The sequence below is a fragment of the Neodiprion pinetum genome, chromosome 3 (assembly GCF_021155775.2).
Source record: "Neodiprion pinetum isolate iyNeoPine1 chromosome 3, iyNeoPine1.2, whole genome shotgun sequence".
Taxonomy (NCBI): domain Eukaryota; kingdom Metazoa; phylum Arthropoda; class Insecta; order Hymenoptera; family Diprionidae; genus Neodiprion; species Neodiprion pinetum.
This window is the reverse complement of record NC_060234.1, coordinates 18,655,679-18,681,066: the sequence shown is the minus strand read 5'-3', so window position 1 is coordinate 18,681,066 and position 25,388 is coordinate 18,655,679. Positions and strand designations below refer to the sequence as shown.

Here is a 25,388-nt window from a genome sequence, read left to right as displayed (position 1 = left end):
TTACCGTTTTTTGAGGTTGCTGATTAAGAATTTGAATCTAGTATTTGAGTTTTAAAACTAACGGCATTCGATACGGCGGTCAGATAACATGATTTTCATGGAAATTTTTCATACGCAGAGATTTTTGAAAACACTGATTTTGTGTCTGTTAATGTCACTTAGAACGTATAATTTCAGATGTTTGGATTAAGTTAAAGATGCGCAATTTAAACATGTTGGATCGCAAACAGGTCTTATTGATTCTCACTCACGGATGACAGCACCAGTTACGAACAACAACTTGGTAATCAATAGATATCCATAGCCACTCTCTCTCACACTGTCGTTCAACCATTGGCCACGGCTGCCAACCTAACTTCGAAATTAAAAACAAAATTGATGTAGCAGATTCAAAGAGGCGGCCATTCTGTACTGCTGAAGTTTTACTTCAGATGCGTGATTATTGAGCTCGGAAAGCCCCGGGTACATGCTAAGTTTTATCCGAATCAAATAACTATTCTTACATATATTCTGGCACATATTTATCCGCCATATTGGATCCGACATTTTCAACTATCAAATGAGGCTATCAGTTGTGTTCAAATTTGAAATTGACATCCTTAGGAATCACAAGGTGAATATCAGATTTTTTGCATCGTATCGGGACCGTGTGTCATGACTTTTACCCCAACTGATGAGAAAAATGTGAACTCAGTTAGAGGATTTATTGAATTTCTATAAATCAACTATCGCAATTTCATCATCGAAAGAAATTTGTTGCATCCGTGAATGCACAAATACATCACGTCAGAAACGTGGATTCGATTCGTTAGTGAAATTTTGTAAATTTCCAGAGGCCACTTTTGGTTCCGCATGGAAAATTGATAAACGTATAAAATGGATGAATGCAGCAAAAAATGACGTGCAAGTACTGTATTATTATTAAAATAGAAAGAATTTTTCCACATGTATAATAAAATTACAAATATTTCAATATGTAAAGTCTGTTATATTGTAAAAAATATTATAAATAATCTTTATATTTATCTGACACTAAAAGCAAGTAAAAATTCGGAAAACTGCGTTCCAAATAAGGGTAAAAAATTTGTAGTACTCATTTTATAAATAACGAAAAATCGGAGTATCCATTACATCCATCTTATATTCCCTTGATTTTTCCTGGAAATTAAAATATTAAAAAATCAATCCAATCTTTAGGACAGAAAAAAAGATAAATATAAAGGTTATTTATAATTTTTATTAGAATATAACAGGCCTTACATATTGGAATATTTGTAGTTTTATCATAGATGTGACAAATTCTTTCTATATTAATATTAATATAATACTTACACAAAATTTTTTGCTGCATCTATCCACTTTGTACATTTTTCAGTTTTCCATGCGGAACAAAAATTTATAAAATTTCACTAACGAATCGAATCCACGTTTTCGACGTGATATATTTGCGCATCCACGGATGCAACAAATGTTTTTCGATAACGACAGTGTGAAAGTTGATTTATAAAAATTTAATAAATCCTCCCACTAAATCCACATTATTGTCACCAGTTGGCGTACAAGTCATTATGCAAGGTCTCTATAGCTTCCTAAATTTACTGTACAAAGATAGAGAAATTTCACTTACTACCCTCATTTTCTACGCACAACGCTGCTACGGATTCACTATCAGTGATATACGGGACACTTTTTACACTCTGGTAGATGTACATGTATAGTGTATACAGTATCAGCACCCCAAACTTCAATTCCTTCGGAATGAATTTACCTTTTCATTTACCGCGCTTGACGCACAAAAAACAATTATTACGTTACGTTTAGCCTGAAAAAACGTTTAAAGTTACTTTCATACCTCGCTTCAAACTGATTGTATCCCTAACACCTTATACCTATAAATACTACAACTTTTTGGTAAGCATCTGTGACGTAAACTCGAAGTTGAACGATCGATATACTAAAGTGATACTATAGCATTGAAACATATCGTTGTGATGCAAAAATATCGAACAATTTCCAATAAAACGTATAGAAATGACATCAATAAACAAAATTATCGGACAAAATTAAACAGTTCTTAGTTTCGTTGTTGCAGATGATTCTTCAACTAATTTCTTTCCCTAAAATTGTCTACCTCATAAATTCAGTCTATCCAGTGAGATTTGTTATACATTCATAATCAACCGAAATTTTTATTCTTTGACAGAAAACCGAGAAACTGGTATTGGATGGGAGCACGTACCATGTTTTCAAAGTTTAAAAGTAGCAGTGCACCAAATGCTCTCGAATCAAATCCAATATGGCACTATTTTGAAGTCGGAAAACAATCGGCGACTGCTGGTCCGGAACAAGTTTGGCGGATCCTCGACGCGTATCGCAAGAGCGATGGAAAGGTATGAAAAATACGTTAATAAATCGTTGCTCGGCCACTGTCGAGCACTTGGGAAGGTGTTCGAGTGACGCTCGCACCGATTCAGCCCAATTTTCTCACCGTTTTATAGAGTCTGGATCGAGAGGAAAATGTGCCTCGGAAATTGAGGGCGACCGACTGTTCGTATCATAAAATTAATTCAGGAAACCCTGGAGTCCAGAAGTACAATTATGAAACTCGTATTGGTTTTATATAAATTATGCATTGAGATATTTTCAACGTTCATTTCACACGTTATATTGATGTTAATTTCTTGAAATTTCGAGAAACAGTTATTTTTTTTAGGAATGTACCGATTTTGAAACATTTAGAAGTTTACAGGTTTTCTCTGCGATCCTCCAAAACCTGATCAATTTTCTGGTATTTTATTTAACCTTCGTTAAATATCATACTTGAAATAGGTAATAATAATAATAATAATCGTATTAAGCTAATTTACAAAGCATTGATTGACCTCACGACTATTTTTACTGTTTGATGGAAACCAAAAATCATTATAGTAATTGGAACTTTAGAGATTTATCCGTTTTAACACATCAACCTAACTTTAAAACGTGTTTTCGTTGCAAAAGCACAATGTTGGATTTGTGATAAGTTTGAGGAGGTTTACTTTCGTTAGGAACTCATTGTGGAAATGAATTTTCCGAAAAATTCCAAAAACCGTTGCGATTTATGTACTGTTTTTAATAGTGGTTTTTGCAAAAATCAGTTCAAACAAGCAAATTATAGTATCTACTGATAACGTGAATTGATCTGGTCAACTATTTGGAAATCAGAAATGTGTGACAGGAAAACGTATTTAGTGAGTTCGAGTAGGTGATAACGTCCAGGAGTTTTTTTTCTTGCAAAGAAGCGGCCAGTTTTAATAATTTCAACCAGTAACAGTTTGAATTCCGTTGAAACATGTTTAGGTTACAATAACATCTCTAAATTTCCGAATATATTTTTCAAATTTTTGCTTTGGTAAATCACGTTTGAGTTGCAACTGTTCAAAGCTTCTTAAAGTCTCATTAACTTGAAATTTTTTTAGGAACTCGACAAAATTTTATCTTTCGTAGAGATCATTTAACAATCAGTCTCATGATAAAACGATTTGGTTTCTATTTATTTGAATACTGAATAAATTCTGAATCGGTTAAAATCAATGCTTACGGTTGTATATTTAAAAAAAAAAAATCTCACACGAATTTCATTCAGAACGAGAAGTTAATTGGTTCTTGCTGTTTTTTTATTACATCTCTGAAAGGTTTCAATCTAAAAAACAATTAACACGTTATTTGATTTGAGAAGTGATTATTTGTAATGGAAAAGTCATTTGATAATAAAAAAAAATGAATAATTGGGGGTCTTAGAGATTTTGCTAAGTTTTGACAAAATTAAGAATGGTAAGGGTTAAATAGGTTGATTTATACATATAAATATAATACAATTTTTGTAAATATATTTAAAATCTTGAAGAGTATGTGCTAAGACTTTTTTAGAATAAAATGTTTTGGAATTATATTTGGCATATTATGTTACACAATTAGTTGATAATTGATGGTCAATTTTGCTAGATTTTTTTTTCAAAATCTGCTTAAAATTACACATTAATTGCATGTGGAATATGTTGAGTTGCTGCTGATGCGTTTTTTATTATTAGACGCGCTTATTGCGATTGTTAAATACATTAAAAGAAAGTTGTAGTTGAAGGGTGGTACGGAAAAACAGTGCAAGTGCCAGAATATCGAAAATACGTCTTTTTTCTTGAAAAGTTAAAAATAATCCATACCCGTCCTCCCAATACAGTGTGGCTGACAAACATTCATTCTTGAGATTATAAAAAATTGGCACGGCAAAACGGTGTAAGTGTTATTATTATTATTTTTCAGGAGATCAAAAAACTGTCACAAAACTTGATTGACTAATTTAAAAGAAAAATCTAGAATTACTTTTCAAAGTGTTTCGAGTTTTCAACTGTTCACTTTTCAACAAAAATGAGTTTTTTGGCTGTAACCAAAAGACTATTCTTTTTGATTACGGTTACTCGTACTATATATGTCTTTGTGACTAGTAACGCTGGTGCAACAGTAAACTGACTTTTAGGCCACGTTTAACTGGAAAAATATTTTAGCTAATCAAACAAACAGAATCAGTTCTGCTACAAGCAGAAAAGGTGGTGTCAACAACTATAATCACTATGAATAATTACTCCTTATATAGCATTTTTCCTGAAATTCCAGGAATATTTAAAACTTTATTGTAGCGATAGCAATTTTGCTAGACTTTTCTAGTTACTATAAAGAATGAAATATTTCAAATTTTTTTTTGACATTCAACGTACATAACTCAATCATTAGTGCTGTTTGGACGTATGCAAATGCCGTAATCATTCGACCGAGTTTCTGCGATTCAAAATTTTCATAAGGGGATGATGTTTCGTTCCCATTAGAGCACTGAATATATATATATTATTATACATGCATATTTATATCGGCGTTGGATGTTTTTAGGTTTTAAATAAGTCGCTCTCCACCACGACCCTCAGATCTGATCGTCTGAATATTTTTTCACCATATTTATACACCTCTTCTTACTTTGTAGATGTACCGTATATGTACATGTATACTATACATATCCGCGTCTACCTACATATGTATGAGTTGATGTTTTATTTGAATAATACTGGTAGCTCTTCTTTGAGATACGCCAAATACAAACGATAGGATAGCGAATATAAAACAACTCGGGATTTCAAATTGCTCCGGGTTCTACTGTAGAACTAAACGTCTTTATACGGATATATTAGAGTGTTTCGTTTGGAAGTTAGATACTTCTTGTCCACCCCCACCGAAAAAAGTTGTTGCGAATAGAAAGAGAAGAATCTTTACGGAAGGATATATCTTACATCCAATTTAAAAGGTCGCTCTCGGGATTGGAGTTTTGTCATTTTTATTAAAAATTGTTACCATCCAGCCACATTTAATTACATAAAACTTGATCATGAAATTATTTTCGAGAAAATTAAATTTTGCACAGCAACATTATTTAAATCCGTGATGTAAAGTCAAGAGCTTAGCCATTGAAAATGTGTAAAGATGAATTTTCACACAGAAAGGTCTAACTTGTAAACCGTTGAAGCTACAAACTTTGTTTTCTAGATATTTTTTATAGAAAACTGAACTGTATGAATATTTTTCTATTGAATTTTTGTTGTACAGTCAATGTTTTATCCTCTAACGACGTTTTGATGACGAATTTTTACAAGATCTTGATTTTCGATTCGAGGCTTACAACTTTTGAACTGCCAGAGTCACAGATTTCGTTTACGAGACGCTTCTGTAGGGAATTCAACTCTCTACAAAATGCTTTCACAATTAACTTTTTGTCATTGAATACGGTTGAATGCGTGTGGAAACAATTTTTAAAAAATGACATCTTTTGCATTCAGCTTGTTGTTTTGTTTAAAATTTTCAGCAATTTCATGAAAATTCACCGTTAATTGTGGGAATGGTCAAGTTTGTAAAGTTTAGGTGGTCGTTAGTTTTCGAGCTGCTGCAGAGGTTGCAAATAATAGGATTTCATCTAAATTAGTTAGCAGGTATTGTTAAAATTTTTATAATGCATCAAACTCACTGTAAAACCGAAAAAAAGGGTTGTTTCTGTAGTCAATCAGATGGAATATAATTAAGGCAATATAAATTTAAGACTAGAAAATATTCAAAACCATAAATTTCTTCGTCTGAGTTAGTCGTTGAGTAATATTAATTTATTTTTTGTTATTTCACTTGTAAATTACAACGACTCTACACATCGATTTTTAAAAAATAATCCAAACGCACGACTTTAAGACAAAATCTGTTTCACATCAGACGATTTGTAGCGTATTCATTTACGAACAGAATAATCTGTTGTTTATCAAAATCGGAAAAAAACTACATGACTTTTTCGGTTGGAAAATATTCTAATAATGTCATTTTTCTGACGTTGTTAATCATAGAATTCTTACAGTTGAAATTAAGTGTTCGCCACTTTTTTTTTCACTGCATCACAGAGACTTTTTAAAATCACATTTAACTTTTGCACAGTCATGTTTTTGCTTTGACACATTTTTGGGCTGACCGTAGGTCTCGTACATCCTTAAACGTAAAGAATCATGCTATTGTGACCTAGGAGAGTGTAAACCATGTCCTAACTTGTGGTTTTAATGAAATGTCAGTGAGTAACGGTATGTGTGTAATTTCGAACAAACACTAATTTGTTCCGCAGATGTAACATTATCACAATTCTAGCATTAACGATATCGACAGTTTATTGCTTGTAATAGAGCTTACTGAATAAATACAATGAGCATACAGGCATGCACCTCACTGGTGCGATACTGTAGTGTGCAGCTCGTAAACTCGGACGTTAAAATTTGTTCCGTATATAAAATGACCGTATAGTATTATCAGGTTTATTGCCGTCTCTTGCTTACTTGCCCCATATTCAGACTAAATCTCCTTAACTCGCGACGCTTCCCGGTATTTAATTCAATTTTTGGAATGCAGTTGAATCCACTAGGAATTAATTACGGTCTATTGAAACTTTATTAAGCGCTGTAGCATCAGTAAAATAGAGTGCGCAATTTCAGTCGGCACTAGATGAATAAAAAAAAAAAAAAAAAGGAAATGAGTTCCTTTCAACTTCGGGTTTCAAAATATCCTACGCAAGCGTGGAGCAGCGTTATTTTTGAAAAATGCTCAAATTAGATAAACCTTTATTCCAATTTGAACCTATTAAACATCATGTCCACAACATTTTTTTTCGAAAACGGACGAAACGTTATTCTGTTCGAAGCGTGTTGCATTTTTACATAGATCATTTTTAGTAGGACCCTTTCGTTTGAAAATTTTTTACAGCGGTATGAATAAAGAGAAAATTGTAAAACATTCTTGGTTTTCGTAACTTATTCTATATCTTATACGCAAAATTGAAAATAACCAGAAGTATTAAAAATGTAACACTTGCACCTTTCCTCACTCGGAGGGTTTAAAAATTCACTAAGGTCCCTTAACAGCAGTCCGTGTTCTTGAAAAGTTTCATGGGAGTTTTTAGGGGCTTACGTAGGTAGAAGGTCGGGATGTGGGCTCTACGGTGGGACACATTAAGCCATGTTCTACGGCGTCTGATGATGACCCCATACTGGAAGTTATAACAATGAAATTTGTTGTACTCCGATGTGCATTTTTTATAAAAACTTCGGCCGGGTATTACGATGAGTCTAAATTTGTCCATTTTTGTGTAATATCTCCGTGTCTATCTATCTTGCTCTAAAAGAAACGAATGTTGCGAATTTACTGCAGCGAGATAGTACTCACAAGGGCGCTCGCACAATGTTGGGGAATTGATTTTGATCAAACTTTATAACATGGTCGAGGGGTTTCAAATTACTTTTAAGGTATATGGGATTAGGAAAGGTGACCCTGAGTTTCCAAGTGGCAATCGCGGCAGCGTCTATAACAAGTTCAAAATTGAGCATGCTCGCCTCGAATGTTTATCATTCAATGTAGAATGTAATTAAAGATATTGAAACTCATCGGAATAAGTTTGCTTCTCATGCTAAAGCTGTTGTTGGCGTTGTTTGAAACTCGAACAAGTGTTCGAAAAATTATTAATTCTGTGAAATAGGTAGTCATCATTACGAGTATGTGTCCCCGATTTTAGACGAAGACGAAATTGTTATCTATCAAACAAACTGCGCAATGTCCCGCAAGGAAAGTACCATTGAAATACCGTGAAATTTTTGACAGAAACAATGGCGAGCCATTGAAAAACTAATACTATACGATATAAAAACTATTGATGCACCAGTGATTTCACAAACACTGCCAGCATCATTTATCGCGTATTAATTCCGTGTGGGTCAGCAGCTTTGATAGAATTTTGGTACATATTTTATAGCGCGTATTCCTTTCACAACCGTGAATAATGAACTTTGAACTTTGCGCGTACACAAGCAGTTTTACATTAAAGTTTAATTTATGTAACTACATATGATTGTATTGTATCGTGGCATATTCTTCGATTTAGCAGTTATCTTCCGACCCTTCACTGTTACAATTAGTTCCATTGGTCTTAGGTCCCTCAGAACGTTACATTTTATCTATTACTTAGCTAATTAAATTCCGTCTTCTTCTCTTCTCGCTTAGAAAAGTGCTCGTACTGTTCACACTGTCTTGCCGAAATGTTTGCACCCATTAATTAGATGAGGCATCGTTTCTGGTAATTGCTTCTCACATATTCTCCACCTTTTTTTCCCACCATCATTTCCGGACGGTCCTTGTTCTTTTCGACAATAAAACAATGTCATCAGTGTATCGCAATGACCAAATTTCTTCTTCCCCTGTCAGTATTTCTTATAGTTTTTTGTCTCCTAATGTTTCCTCTGGATTTTTCTTGCATGTAAAGGAGACCAAAGTTGGATTTAACGGACAACTTTCTCAGAAATTTTCCTCAGACAGAAAGCACTTGCCTTTCTTTCCAACAGAGTCTTGCTGCACTTTTCGTTTCTATTTACAGCTCGATGATTTGATCTTTTTAAGTGGTTGCTTGTGTCTACCTTTTTCAGCATTCCCTCTAAAATTTTCACAGCTGGATGGTCAATCGGTGTGCACTCAAGTTCCTGAAAATGGTACACAGCTTGTCTCTTTTTTTTTGGTCCTTTATTTCTTGCATAATTTAGAATGTACGTAATATACACATTGTCTAATATAGTGCTCCTCCCGCTCTAAATCCTGTCTGCGGCCCCACAGGATCTTCTTTTCTTTTATCATCCGTCTTCAGTCTTGCCTCCGTAGTCCTTACAGAGTCGAGTCGTTATCCCTTGTCGTCTTAATCGGATTTATCACTCCTACTTTCTAGTTCTCCGTGGAGAGGCTGCTTTTTTCCAACCCTCTTTATTGTTTAATTTCTTCATCTTGGCATTTATTTCGCCGTTTGTTATCTCCCTCGTTTCTACTGCACTTGCTTCCATTCGTCGACTGTCCGCCCGCGTCGACACGCACCTTGTATTCCACCGATCCGTTTAGTAAAAGAATGTAACTCTCACTCCAATGTGCCAATCCCCCGTAAACCGTTCCCTGATCTCTTCCACGCGGTTCAACCGGGTGTAACACGCAGAAAATCCCATGATTTCTAACTAGGCTAACACCTTTAACAACGTTTCAAAGTTTACTTTGCCTTCCCTAGCAAAATGGTTACCGCAAATCCTCTTCAACTTTGCAACGACCACTAAGCTCAACTCTGTGTAACTGGATAGCTGACAAGTGACATAGACGAAGTACCCTTTTTGAGAGATAACAAAGTGAGTGGAGTAACTATCGATTAAATTTAGAAGTGTATATATTAAACGAAGTATGAAACAATACAAATGCATTATCACTTGATGAAATTACAGAATGAACTGTCAAATTATCAATAACTATCAATCGAACAAAAGGTTTAGACCATCGGGATAAAAGATCGGAAGATTCCCGAAAAATTCTGTTCGTGTGCGTCAAGAATGAATCACGAAAACTTAGTACAGCCCTTTTTGACGCTAAATGGAGTACTTGTGTCGCAGCGTGGTTTAGAATTGACGGCCTTTCGACCAACCTGGTATTCTTTCATTATGAACCACATTCGCCCTCGTTGTAAATGTAAATATCACGGCACATACATGCCAAGAGGAAACAGTGAAACTTAATAGATTGAGCATACAACTGCGCATGTGCGAGCTTTGTCGTCTTTTCATGCAGATTCGTCACCTCAACTTATGGAGGTTATGCAGGTAATGCAAACTTTTTTTTTTAAATAGTTTATATACAGATTCGAGAAGGCTTGCAAAACTGCTGTTGTTAATTGACTGAGGCTTGTTACGGATTATCACATTCGGGAAAAACTCCGCAGGATTTACAAAAGCGCTGTTAATTATTTGATGGGCGTTTTTTTTTTTTTTTTTTGTAAATCACAAATTACCAGGATTGTATGATACTGCTATTGCAGTATATTTACTAATAAGTAATTTTAACCGTAACCCCTTTAAATCTTACTTCAATAAAGCACGGTCCATATAATTATTACCACGAGCACGTAAATCCATCAGGTTCTTTTTTTCCGTGTAAAAAAATTATTTCAACTCAGCACTTGACGCGGGCGAGTTTGATATCTCATTCACTGTGTCGAGTAATTCGGCTTTCCTGCCACGTAAACGTGTACAGAATGAATTGCTAACGATAGAATGATCCATCGTCTGCCACAGTTTAATGCGCATGCGCTACAATCCGAGAGCAGTTGTTTGCCAGGGCGGCCAACCGTCATAAATCTGGACGACAGTTTGCCGCAGTGCGTGTAACCTCAAAAATTTTCACAGCCGCCAATGTCGAACTCAACTGCCAGCGATAACTCCAAAAATTGTTGAGGTTACGTTCACGACGACTGGTCGCTCTTTCAAACAACTCACTAAACTGTAATGATACTGGAACGCTTACTGCATGGCTCGGTAAACGGTTGGCTTTCCGAAAAGAGAGATAACTCGAAGGTGAAGTGCTATCTCTCTTGCACCGGTACAGTCTTTCGAAAAGTTTGTACACCAGGGTACCCCGTTTCTTTTTGAAATCTGTGAGATTAAATTTTTGCTTGAACTATCCCACGCATGCGTAGTAGTTGTTAGAAACCGACAGCACTTCACCTCCGAGCTATCCCTCTTAAATTTTAATGGCGGATAACTTAACAGCCAATCCGATGGCTTTGTATACTCGATTTGAGATGAACTACGTCCGCGGGAAAAATGACGTCTGCTAATTCGAACCGTCTGCGCATGCGCGTACTATATTAGTTTCCTGGTGCATATTACGAAGACAACCTCAAGAATCATTGAGTCCCTCTCGTGTATCCAGTTATGTTAGGTATGTTCTATGAATGAGGGATTAATCACTGTTGCAATCCGGTGTATACAGGCTACTGTAATCTCATGTATTCATTGTAATCTTTTATATTGGTTGTCGGCTTTTGTATTTTTTATAATCTTCTGTAATCTTGATGGAATTATTGCATTCTTTCTGTAACCCCTGTAATCGTTGTCGTAAATTTGCGATCTTTGTAATTGTAGTCAATGTCCGCCATTTTTGCACAGTGATTAAACCCTCGGGTATGTATAAATTTAATAACAGTGTCGATAGCTCTGTTTCAATGTGCTGTTCAGACGATAAAGCTGACGCTAACATCGGCGTAACATTCACCCTTCGCTCTTTCGAGCTCTTTTTCAACCTCTTCATATTTTTTTGTTTTAACGGGACATTTGAGAGGTCTAATTATTCTATACAACGCTTGAGAAATTCTTGGGGTCATATTTCACAAACGGCTTCGAACTTTATTTGAATCGTGATAATTTCCTCAGTCTTTTTTGTTCTGGACTTGTATTTTTTCTACCTACAACTTGGTTTAAAAACACTCGTACAGTCCACTCTTTCAATAGGGCCTCTCGGAACAGGACTCAGCAGCCTCCCCTACTATTATACTGTAGTTGAATAAAGCGTAGGCGAAATTTTGCCAGATACTCTCGCAATAGGGCCGACAATAAAAGTGAAATGCTGGAAAAAAATAACGTAGTTCTTATGGACTTTTGGTGACCCTATTGCGAGAGTCTCCGTTCAAAGCGTTATAAATGGACGTCGAGATCGTTGGTGGGGGTATGCTAATTCTTAGAAATATCCTCCCCAACACCCCCAGGACGGCCCTATTGAGAGGGTCGACTGTATTGCAAACACATATATATATATATTACGGTGGTTTTTTTTAACTTTTTTTTTTTCTTACGTACCTTCGAGAAAGTTAGTTTTGAGCCTCAAACGAAGCCTCGTGAAACCGGAGCACGGTAGCTTAATTCTAAAAGGTGACGCATCCGGTTTGAATTTTTCCCATTTGATTAACACAGGATGAGGGCTATGCAAACACTCTAATCGGGATATCTCGGAAACTATGCGAGTTACGAAGCCGTTTTTTTTTCATTTTGTAGGTAATAAAATTTTCTATAACAAAACGCACAAATACATAAATATAAAGGTTAAGAATATCACATAAATGATTTTTGTGCTTTTTGTGAGTTAAGTATTGAATTAATTAGCAAAAAAAAAAGTTTACAGTCTTAGGTTAACAGAATTAAAGTAATTTTACATAAAAAATAATATAAATATGGCATATGATATTTTTTTGTACTTTTATTGGAAAATATTTGAAATTTTTGTTTAGTGTTATGTTTGATCGCTGATATCTTTGAAACGGTTGATCTGAGGAACTTTGATCTTCAGACGTTTTTTGTAGAACGTAAAATTTCCTATAAATCTCTTTTTTTAGATTGTTGTTACGATGAACCGTTCCAAAGTAATAAAAATTCAAAAATGAAAAAAAAAATTTCCCGTGTTATTTAAATGGAAAATAAAGAAATGGATAGAGGCAAACCTTCCTATTGATATTAAGAGCTCATATTCGCGCCAAAATTTTTGTTTTTAGATATACTATCAATTTTTGGACACCATAAGAAAAAAAAAAAATCCATCATTTTTTGAAACACCCTAGGGAGCATATAAATTCGAAAACACCCCTGTCAAGGGACACCCTAATATATACCGTAATTACAGAGGTCTGCAACGAAATCCTCCTTCAAAAAATCAATGTTATTGATATGAGGGTTTTAATGTGCCGAATCTATATCTGTTTTCAATTTTTTGCTGTTACGTGCAGTACGAAACAAAGAAAACTACAAAATAAATAGAATTATACTGGTAGATAGATTTTCTCACGATTTTAATGTTTAAGCTTCTTCACTTTATAATTTATTCTTATAAACATTGTTGCTAACATTAGTGTTTGATTATAATTAGTTAACAAAAATAGCGTTTCATTAAGAAAAATTTTAAATGAAAACTGTACGTGGTATATATATTTTTCTGCGATTGAGAGATTTCAATCGAAAAATGGCATTTTCGATGAAAATTGCACATTTTGACTGGTATTATCTCCCAAACTGCTTCATGAAGTACGGTGCAAAAATGTACGTTCTTTGTTATGACCCATAGAATGACATCTTACTTTTAAAATTTTTTATCGCACCTGTATATAGCCATTACCAGGTTTGCATGCTTGCATTGAATGCACTTTGGTTTCAAATAGATATTTCCTGACCGAGAATCACTTGCTTGTTACTACGTCTATATGTCACAAGCCATTCTTCGTATACATCTCTATATAGCCCCTGCTATACTGCTTACTTCCTCCCTTCTATTGCAAATATAATTGTGATTGATAAAGAATTATTATTATTACTAGTATCTCTGAAACCACTCGGTTGTTCGCAGTAAAAGTCAAGCATCACCAAGCATTCTAGCTTGCAGTACGGCCTTAGTTAAAATTAAACTGTAATGGAACGAACAGTTTCTGAGTTATTGAGCGTCCGTGATGAAAAAATTGTTCTTCTTGATCTTCGTCGTCGTATATATCCTAGAACTATCTGTCGACCACGATTTCAGTAGAACCAATTGACGTATGGATTTCAAATTTGGAAGATAAGTTGGTGCTGTCGAATGTTCAATTTGTATCGATTATAATGAAAATCTGACGACCGGTATGGAGGGAGTTTAACGTAATTATTTTGTAAAAATGGAGATGACCACTGGTTCAGTGTAACGATACGGGGACATGATATTGAAAAATTTTTAAGGTGTCTTCGGATTATTGACATCTCTACTTTCATTAATTTCGAATGAAAGCTGACAATCCATAACGGAGTTCTCACTCTATGCAATGCTTTACGTTGAAATCGCAACATTGGAAACTTTTCGGTGATTCGATCGCACGCTGAAATTTTAAAGTAAGAAGGATTGCGGTCAAAGCTTGATAGCTTCACCGGGGATTCCCTCTTCCGAGTATCAAAGATTGGCTACTGTCATTTTAATGTAGCGCTGAAAAATGCACAGTCAACAAGAGTGGCGTATCTGAGGAAAATAACTCCTCTGGCAAATACTGAAATTGCGCCGTTGTCTGAAAATCTGATATCCTAACGATAAAACCTTTAGGGAATGGGTTTGGTTCGATTTTCAGATATGAGAAATACAGGTCCTAGAAGGTTCAAGATTGATTTTCGGCTTCGTTTGCGTTTGCGAAGGACACTTTGTGTCAGCCAAAAATTAAAAAAAAATCTATAACCATTTCACAAATTGTATTTTTGAGCGAATGAAGATATAATCAAATCCATGCGCAATTTTTCAGATGTTTCATTTTTATGTATGTATAAAAATAGACAGCCCTGAGAAACACTCGTCGGCAATCGCGTTTTAATTTTTAGGTGACAATTTTCGTTTTTGCGGGAAAAAAAATCTTTGTTTGCAAAATTTTACATAAAAAAGTACCGTGTGATTTAAAAAAAAAATTAAGAAATTTTTGGTGGGTTATTTACAGTACAGTTACTTTATTCATGTTTTCCATTAATGTGTTAAAGAAAATATCATCAAAGTACTCCGCGGATGAAAAAAAATGTACAAATTTTTGGTAAACTATTTATAATTCATTCACTTCAAACATATTTTTCATTGAACAATGCATTGCAGATTTGATGGGAAGTATGTATAAAGCAAACGAATTATAAATAATCCGTCAAAAATGTTGTAATTTTTGTTCACCCATGAGGTACTTTTTTGATGTGGCATTTTGAATAGAAAAATCACAGCTTGGTGCTACCATGTAAAATATTTTTTTACCGTCAAAAATGAAATTTCTCACCGAGAAATCAATACGGCGATTGTCTCCCAGGGTCCCCAATTTTTCTAGAATTTGTGAAATGGTGATGGATTCTTTTGAGTTCTTGGCCGTCAGAGATGGTTCTTCGCGATTGCAAATGAATGCTGAAAGTAATCATGTACCACATAGGAGCGGTATTTCACATAGCTAGAAAGAGCACCGAACCATCCCCTTAACAAAGATCGATATTTAAAATTTTTATCTTCGTTATGTTCTATTTCATAGTTTAACAAAGGAAATTAAAATTGTGCAAAAATTTGATAGGAATTTTTTCCCGTAACGGGTTGAAGAAGTTTGTTACTTGGAAATCAATACTTTTTTCATCATTTTATTACGAGATGATCAAACATTTAGTATTTATCGAATTCATGCACCCTTAAGCCACTGCGATTCTTTTGAAAATGTGTTGAGACAAATCCCGAATTGTAAACAAAACCTTAAATAGTGATTTTGCACCTGAAATCGTTTCTAAACAATGGAAAACCTCATATATTCGGTCGATTTTACTCTGCGACGAGTCATATTATTCTTTTTCCTTCCATTTCAAGGAGATAATTGCCACATAGCTTGGGAATGTAAAAATTTGATATAAACTCAACGTCTGATGATATTGTAATAAAGCCACCAAAAGTAAATTGATTTTCAACTACCCAACCTCTTTCAAGCGTACTCGTAGCGCCCCTACTGAAATTGTACCCAGGGCTCGTGCCATGCGTGTCATACTCTAGATACGTTACTGGTCAACAGGTCAACAGGAGCGATGTTCAACACAAACGAGTCATTTGTCGCGACATCGTGATTAGCGCGTCTGCCAATAAGGTGAACTTTCATTGGTGATTTGTAATGTAGCCTGCATATTTAAAGGTCATATTTCGTATCCATATACAATAGTGAATGTGCTATATCAATGAGTTCAAATTTATGACAGTTTCGTTATAAATCCACTAAAAATAACCACGGAGAAATGACAAGCCTGAAATAAAATTTATCCGAAGAAGAATTAATAATAACGGACAGTTAACTTGCAATTAGAACTATTTATGCGGGACAAACTTAGAATTGAATTTCCAAAAGAGCTCTCGAAGAATGTAAGAAATTTCAGCTGGGTAATAAAACTCGGCGGGAAAAAATCAAGAATTAGGCATAGAATACGTAATCGTTGAAATATCGATCAGCCACATGCAAACTCATTTCTGCATAGTAAAGCCACGCTGCTGTAGCAACGTTATACTAACTGACCGTTCGAATAATAAGAAGTAGGTACCGTTCAACAACCTCACACGATATTGATCGTCAGTGAACGAAACATGTGAAATAATGAAAGCGAATCGAACAGTTTTTTTCGCCATGTTCATTGATGAGAAATTGAGAGCACTCTGCTCAGGTGTAGCAACGTTTATTTAATCCGTTGAAATGCATGAGTGTCCTGAGTAAAATGCGTCAAATCAAGTTTATTGTAACCAATCAAGTATCACATTGACGGTGTTTACACGAGGTAATAACAAAATTTCCACGCTCATGTAAACCAAATTATTACACATCCGGGGACCCTGCTCTATACCATTAGGATTCTGCATAAAATCCACCGTAGTTCGGAGACCCAAGTTCTCTGTGATTATTTCACTCTTCAAATACTTTTGCTTGCGGGAGAATCGAACGCCGGCGACATCTGGTGACCACATATTGACCCAAACGGAATGAGATTCCTAGTTATGGTTACTATACACTCTTTAGGCATTTTCATTTGGTAGGATAGTTGAAACAGCAGTTTTCCTACCGATGTCGGAAAGTTATACGGCTGGGGTCCGAAGATTATTATTCGATACAGTAGCACTAAGGGACGCCATTATCGTCACGTTTTCCGACCGTAAAGTTGAATTTATATACAGTGAGGCACGTATCCGTAAAGTTCAACTTTAGGGCCAGAAAACGCGAATGTAATGGCGCACTTTACGGCTACTATGTGGAAAAGTATAGTTTCGGGTACAAAATAAAAATGAATTTTGCACCTGTAACCAGAGAGTCTAGTATGTATTTTTGTAAACAGACAGTTCATATCAACATAAAGGATTTTTGATGTAAATAAAATTTATGATAATACATACAGCGGCGGTCAAAAGTATTGGCACAGACCATTTTTTGAAAAAAGATTGATTGATACTGCCAGATAATTGGTTTTTCAGCTTCATATTTAGACTAAACTTATACTTAACAGTGTTGATTTCACAACAAAAACATCATGATTTTATGCGTATATTTAATTATTATCAATTATTTACTTAAATTATTTTTTGCAACGCACGTATGATTTTTGCTAATTCTGACTAACGTGACCGTTTTTGAACCGGCGGGGAAAAAAAAAAATTAAATACGCCTGCCACGTTAAATTATCAACAATTGAGATAACCTGTGTTTATGTACTTATAACGTGTTTGAAATTGTGAGCTAAAAAACCAAATATGAACACTGAAATGAAATTTTTTTTTTCCTACTAAAACTGATTAACGAATATCTACCCACACTTTTTCTTTTCAATAAGCGAAATTCTTTCAAATATTCTAATAACTACGTGGTTGCCATGTCGGAAAACGTTCATATCACTTAATATGCCAAAAAATGCATAAATCCATACATTCGTTACAAACACTATGGTGTGCACCTAAGGGTCAGCGGACTTTACGCCCCGTGTACACAATATACTATTGAATTCATATGAAACTGATGAATCTTATGAAGAAATAGCAAACATCGTTGGACGAAGTCGTTACATAATTCGAAGTATGTGGTCAAAATGTTGAAAGACAAGTTAAGTGAGAGTGACGAAGCGACTATTCTGAGAACAATTAAAAAAAATCCCAAGGCGTGATCAACACAGCTATGAATACAACTTTTAAGGATAGGATAGAAAAAGTTGACCATACGTAGGGCTGTCAAAGAGACTGGGTATAATGCTGAAGTCTGTTGGAAGAAAGCATGGATTAGTGATGTGAATAAAAAAAGCGATTACATTTCACAAAACAGTATCTACTCAAAGATGATGCAATCTGGCGTTTAGTACTAGTTTCTGATGAAAGTAAATATAATCGTTTCCGACCGGATGGTAGAATTTTGTTGTAGGGAAGGCCTAACGCATAGTTGAATCAAAAGAATGTGCAGACTACGCTCAAATAAGGGGGTGGAAAAATGCTAGTATCGGGTTGTACGACTGCTTCTGGAAAGGGATCGTTAGGGTTTATCGACGAAAATATGGTTAAAATGAAATGTTTAAGTTTATTGAAAAATAACGTAAAACAATCTGATGAAAAATTGGTTCTAGGCAATAACTTCTACGTCCAGGAAGATAACGATTCTAAACATATAGCTTATCTCGTACGCCGGTGGATTTTGTTTAATATTCCTTACATTTTGGAAACTCACCCACAATCACTAGATTTGAATCCACTTGAAAATCTTTTGGAAGAACTCGGTAGACGCATGCGGAAACATCATATCTCTACGAAAGCTCAATTGAAACAAGTTCTGTTAAAGGAATGGAATAAAATTGGTTCTGATGTAACTCAAAAGTTAGATTTTTCAATGTCAGATCGTCTTGAAATTACACACAACAAGATTTTAAATATTTTTAAGCATAGTGTGTCCATTCTTTTGTCCAAGCAAAATTTAGAGTTGAAAACATAGTTTTAATTTGTTTACTTACAATTAGGCTCGCGTTGAAATAATAATTTGTGTGTGAAAAGTTCGAACCAAGAACTCTAGAAGAACGAATACCGTAAATAATGAAAATATCTTATTACACTTTGATTAGGAATAGTTTTATTTTTAACCCTGACGTATACCTATACTTTTGTGAGGCACTGTATCTGCATAAATTATTTGGAATAGTATTCGGTAAACTTTTGGTAACAACTATAATCCACTATTAATTGTATGGTCACGTGTATTTACTTGCACGTGAATCCTAAATAAGAAACGTTTCATGCCAATCCGACCAGGTTTCGACCTTACATTTAATAATTTGGTTGAAAACTTTCCGGGGGTGATCGTAAAATTTCCAATACCCTCGCTTTATGTTTCGTTTCTTTTTCATGTAAGAGTTTCAGAGTTATGAAATGAAAACGGTTTTACCGAAAAAGGGTATTGTGACGGTGATTCTATTACCTAAAGCAGTTTTAACCAAGTTTGAAAAGGTGATATGCAAATCAGGTGAAATTGGTATGCAATGTCCTGTATAAATGTTTACACGGTAGATCCTTAAAGAGTATACGCAGTAACCGTTCTCCCGTTATCAGTTTTATGATGATCGTATTTCAGACGGTCGCTCGGGAGTCCCACATATAAAATTCTGAAGCTCTGGAAGCCCTACATATCCACCCTTGCCATCTAGTCTTCTTCTTCTACTTTAATATTTTCTTCTTTTTCTAAAAATATTTTATACTTCTTTCAACAAGCTATTTTTTTTTGGTTTTATTCAGTTTTATTAATTTGAGTTTTAGTTTTGTTCATAATTTATAAGCTTTGGATTGATTCAATGCCGAAGCATCATGTAGAGAACTCCAACGAGGGATTATGAACAAGGAAATTGCATGTTGGCAATTATTTTAACTTTCGTCAGATTTTTGGCATGAATTATTAAAGTTGTTATCATATTTGGAAGCTTCGGCTCAATTCTTATGATAAACTACCCATACTTCGGGGCTTCGTCCTGTGTAGGTCGAAGATCGGGAGGATTATAATATAAGGACGAATCCGGATCGTCTAGTGGTCCATTTAGCATTCTGCCATGTAGTCAGTACGTAATTAAGGCGGCAGCTCACTCGCAAGATCCGTTGAACAAAATTTCAAGCCCCTGCAAGATATTGTCCCGCGAGATCCGACGATACATAAAAGGACTGTAAACATCACTGTGGTTGCTCAGCATCTTTAGACATGCCATAAGGGATAAATTTCACGAAATTGTCTTTATCTGCCGTTCGAGGTTCAAGATACTTCATCAATGTAAGAACAAGAAGATCATGATGATCTATTTTTGTGGATTTGCAAGAGTTTCGATATTATGCAAAAATTCTACTTTTATGACGTTCATTTTTTTTCCAAATAAATGCTCCGCGCTATGAATAGATAATGTTGAATTTATCGAAACTGCCAATTGTTTTCAGTGGAAATTGAGTTGAAAAAATGTACATCGAACAATACCAGCCTTGTTCTGAAAACCTGTCTTTATATTTAATCAGACAACTACAGTTTGAAGTAAACCAACGTAAAAAATGTCGCCACGAGAAATTCTAATCGATTCTGTATCACATAGGGTGAATTCACAATGGTGAGAAATCGTCGGTTGTATTGCGCTTTTGTGTAAATGTAGCCCAAATTATTTTTCAGTACGGTCTCACAGTAATATGAGAACCACTGCGCAAGCTGCACCTCGTATAATAGATCGCGATGTATTTAACCCTTAGCCGCCACACGGCGTAACTAGTTACACCAGGCTCACAGACAGTGAAATTAGAGATCTAAAACCTTTGAAATTTATACAAGTAACGACATCTGCCGGTAGTAGACAAGTGTGATAAAAATCATTAGAAATGTTGAAGAAATCTCCAACAAACATGAAACAATCGGTTAGAAGTCAAAACACCCATATGTCTTGTACAACTAGGTTTTTCAGCGTGGGGTAACGAGTTAGCCCATGTGGCCGCTAACGGTTAACCTCAAATTTGCAGAAAATGTAGAGCTTTACATAATACTAACGAATTATTGTTACAAACTTTGTGCATGCACAATGCATCCTGCCATTTCTCACTGTTAAAAATTCACCCTGTACATTATAGTGAATTTCTGAGGAAGATATTTCAATGTAACCCTGTAACTAAATATTGATTCCATTGGCAAAGAGGTGAGAGCTTCACAACAGATAAGCAATAGATGACTTCGAAAATTTGTAAAAAGTCATCCTGATGTACACTTGGGGACAATGAATCTGAGACGGCTAATTTTTTACACTAGACAGTTATGTTGGCAACACAGAGAAACCTACAGCGCCATAGCCGGCCGAGCGCCAAACAAACTCAATCTCAATAAACATAACATAACCTGTGATCCTCGAGTCTAACCTTAAAATACCGCGGGGATAATGACTTGTTGGATTGACACGTATTCTAATGTAAAAAATTAGCCATCTTAGATTCATTATCTACAAGTGTACCTAAATAAAGTCAGATATGACGATAACCACATATGTAAATTCATAAAAAAGCACACTGAATGAATTCCGTAACCGGTAAAAAGAAAACATTTTCCGTTTCCAAATTACTTATATTTTGAAATGAACAGTTTGAATTAATAGTACATTATGTTACAAGGGAATAATGTCGAAGATTATGTCCGGGAGCTCTGTGTCGCTTCGCTCAGACAGTAATCCATCCAAGGGAATAATCGGCTTTATTCCCGTGCTATATATAGGATTTTATTGCCGACTTAACTGTAGCCACTTTATTGACTTGAAAAATGGTTAACTCATTATTGACAGAAAAGTGCTACTTTTTTGCTCCAAAAGCGGGAAATAAGTGCTTTTCTCCCGCTTTTCAGTTAAATAAAATGGCCACTACGGTTAAGTCAAGTCTTCAACCTGGAAGTCAACGCCTGGGATACAATTTTCGTTTCGTTTAAATTGAAAAATCTTTTCGTTCATATGAAACAGGTTTGGGGGTATTACGACGAAAATTTTTCCGATTCCAAATTAAGAACTACCCGATCATTCATGTCTAAAACTTCACAGCATCACGCGAAACAACATGAAGCACTGAACCATATTAAAAACGCAAGTGAATCTGTCCAGTAGTTTTGGATCTCTTTGTAACTCTTTCTCCACGTATTGTTTACTTACTCGCTTGGAGATTATCAATACTGGTCTGTCACTCAATCCTTATGAGTTGTCGACCATCAAAATCGGTAAAAGTTTGGAAGAGTTATAGACAAATGATTGATTTTTTTTATTTTTCCTCACATATGAGGTACTTAGACCAAATCATCTAGTCTGGGACCTTGACCGTTCTGGATTTTTTTTTTCTGATGAGTTCATTTCAATAATCACCACAAATTGAAGAAAAAATTTTGTTACATGTATTGTTCTTTACAAATTATTTCAGATATTCCAGAAGTAATAATTAATCATTAAATTACACAGCCCGGTAATATTTTTTCGAGAAACTGATCTATGAATAAGTTTCTGTAATTCTGACCTGATTTGGTGCGCTGAATACGATAGGATTATCTATTTTGTTTCATCACTTCAGGATTTTGAAATATTTCGATTGAATAATGGCATCTCGAACGAAAATTGCCCTTTTGGAATTGTATTGTCTCTATTATAAATAGTATGTCATCTTATAGGCCATAGCACGTAATAAAATTTTTTTCACTATACTTTATGCAGTGGTTTGGGAGATAATAAGAGTAAAAAAATGTCATTTTCGTAAAAAATATAATTTTCTGGTAGTAATATTTCGAGTTCCTGAGGTGATGGTAATACACGGGCAATGATATCATATTCAGCTCGCTAAAATACGTCGGAAATACATTAACACATCCATGTAGCAGTTTTTCGAAAGAAATTTGCATGGCTGTATAATCGAGTACACAAATTCTACAATGTGCGCCGATGATTTTGAGATTGAAACGGTAGTGGAAATATAAATTTTTCTATCTTTTCTGCAAAGATAAATTTTTTGTGTTAAATTTTCCACAAAATTAGTTATAAAACTTTTTTAGCGGCCACTCTTCACAGGGAATCTCAGAAGTTAATAATAATTTACAAAAAATAAAAAATAAATTCAATAGCTAATTATTTTGAAATTATTGAGATTAAACATTCAAATCCCTATAGAAAAGAAAGAAGAAGCTGTGATGATACTCGAACTTGAGTCTTCGATTTATCGTCTTACTTCATAGAATTTATTTAGATTTTAGCAAAAATCACATTACTGATTTTTCTGGAATAACTCAACAATTTTTGAAGAAACGTTTATCAAGAATAAATTAACAGGTAAAAAACAGAAAAGGTTAGTCAATGGGTGGGTCAATGTGTGCAAATAACTAAATAAGAGAGTGGATGCATTCTATTGTTTGAAGATTCTTGGCCCTGTTCAGTAATTATTGTATACATGGAAACAATATGCAAGCGATATCTTATACAGTTTTATATGACCTTGCGATAAGGTTCATATTGTGCAGAGTGGTTCATTTCAATCACTCCTGACGAATATCTCAAAAACAAGAAAAAAAAAAATACAACAAAAAGTTGTGTATAAAACTTGGTGGGTTTCAAGGGGGAAAGTTCGTGATGATATTGGTCGAGTAGTAGATTGTGCCATTTTCGAGATTTTAGAAGTAACGTTTTTATTGTAGATAAGTATGTGTATTTTGGATATGGGAAGCTGGTGACGAGATGAAAGACGAATTTGAAGACGTCGAAAGATAGTATATTGTGTAACAAGACCTAAAAATAGGAAAAACATCACCTATTCGCACGTCTCACAGACGATTTTTTTTGCAACATCTGTTCGGAAAGTTTGATTATTGTAGCACCGAAGATACCATTTGCAGTGGGTAAAATTGGGGTTAAGTAACTTACGCTCAATGACACAGTGTGTAAGATTAAGTTATTTGAAAGTGCGCATGCGCTGAAGAAATTCCTAATATGGAAAATATAAAATTTGAGTTTTGTGCATGCACCAACCTAGTTTTTCCTCACTGTTCACAAATGGAACACTTTAAGCGCGTTTTGGCACACATATTTTGCATGTGAATAGCTGATAGCGAGATAATAGATGAATTGGAAAATGAAAAAACCAAGTAAATTTTTTTTTTTATATTTTCGAATTCATCGATAATCTCGCTATCAACCATTCACAGCCAAGATGTGTGTTCTCTGTACAAAATTAGACGTTACTAGTAAAATCTCAAAAATACACAATCCGCAAGTTGACCCATATCAGCTTCATCTCTCTCCCTTGAAACCCTGCATGTTTCGTTTAGGACTTTTTTTTTGTACCAACAGGGAATAGCGAAAGATAGCAAATTGGACGACTTGGAACGCATGCGCGAGTTTCGTTGTCTTCTCACGCAGGCCAGCCACCCTAAGTTTCAGCTGTCAATCACGGCATGCAGAGGTTATATAGAGGATGTGAATTTCTTGAGCGTGAAAGAAATCGCAAACAAATAATGTAGATTTGAGAAAGCTTTTCGGATATCATATGTGAGACATTCGCCCCGGCCGATTAAGATTAACCATTCTGTATATTTGAGATGAATACGCATCAGACCTTACTTTCATTTTCATTCTAATAACCTGTTAACTCTCGTTTCAGGAAGTGTCAATATTTCTTTTTGAGAAACGATCGGCGGAAAAATTGCATAAACCTAAGCGGAAAGAAACGGTCACTGAAATTTTACGAGGTGGTGTTCGTCAGCTGGAACGTTTCCGGCATCCAAAAATCTTGCAGGTACTTATCCATCTCAATTAATTACTTAATTACTTCCCCAGCGCAACAATGGAATCTCTATAACTTTTTGCGAAATGAATTGTCGCTTTGACTGCGAACTCGTGATTCGTAAAAGAGCTTCGCTTTCAGCATTCTGAAAGCAAAAAGTTATGGAGAATGTACTTCATTTATCATGAAGTAAGTGCTTGAGAGTTGACCACTCTTAATATTTGGTCTATACAAGTCACGAAATCATTTGCAGTCTCCATAAACTCTTCAAACGTCGTGATATCTTTCGAAATATTGGGAAATCTTCTGGGATCACGGGTAATCTTGCGAAATCATACGGAATCTCTGAAATCTTTGAAAACACTTGAAATTGCTGAAACCCTGTGAAATCTTGTGAAAATTTCAGAAATCTCTAAAATCTGTGAAACCTTTGACATTAGATGACAATCCTGAAATCCTACCAAATATTTTGAAATTTTTTGAAATCCTTTGACAATGATTTGAAGTCCTCTGATATCCTTTGAAATCTTATCACATCTTTCGAATTCTTTCAAGTCTTTGAAAGCTGTTAGTGTAATTATTTCAAATCAAGCAATCATGGGAACTAGCGTGCACATAAATTAACGAGTTGTCAACTCCTTGTAGCTATCTATACGTAATGAAAATAGATACGCTGAATA

General features: G+C 35.0%; 1 protein-coding gene across 1 annotated transcript in view; it reads left to right on the top strand.

Annotated features, from left to right (window-relative positions):
• Window positions 1-25,388, top strand: part of bma (SCY1-like protein bma) — a 43,698-nt gene that overhangs the window by 6,232 nt on the left and 12,078 nt on the right. Inside the window, exons 2-3 of the mRNA XM_046616965.1 lie at window positions 2,204-2,390; window positions 24,586-24,720. Of these exons, the coding sequence (XP_046472921.1) occupies window positions 2,226-2,390; window positions 24,586-24,720 (300 nt within the window). The 5' untranslated portion in view covers window positions 2,204-2,225. The remainder of the gene's footprint in view (window positions 1-2,203; window positions 2,391-24,585; window positions 24,721-25,388) is intronic.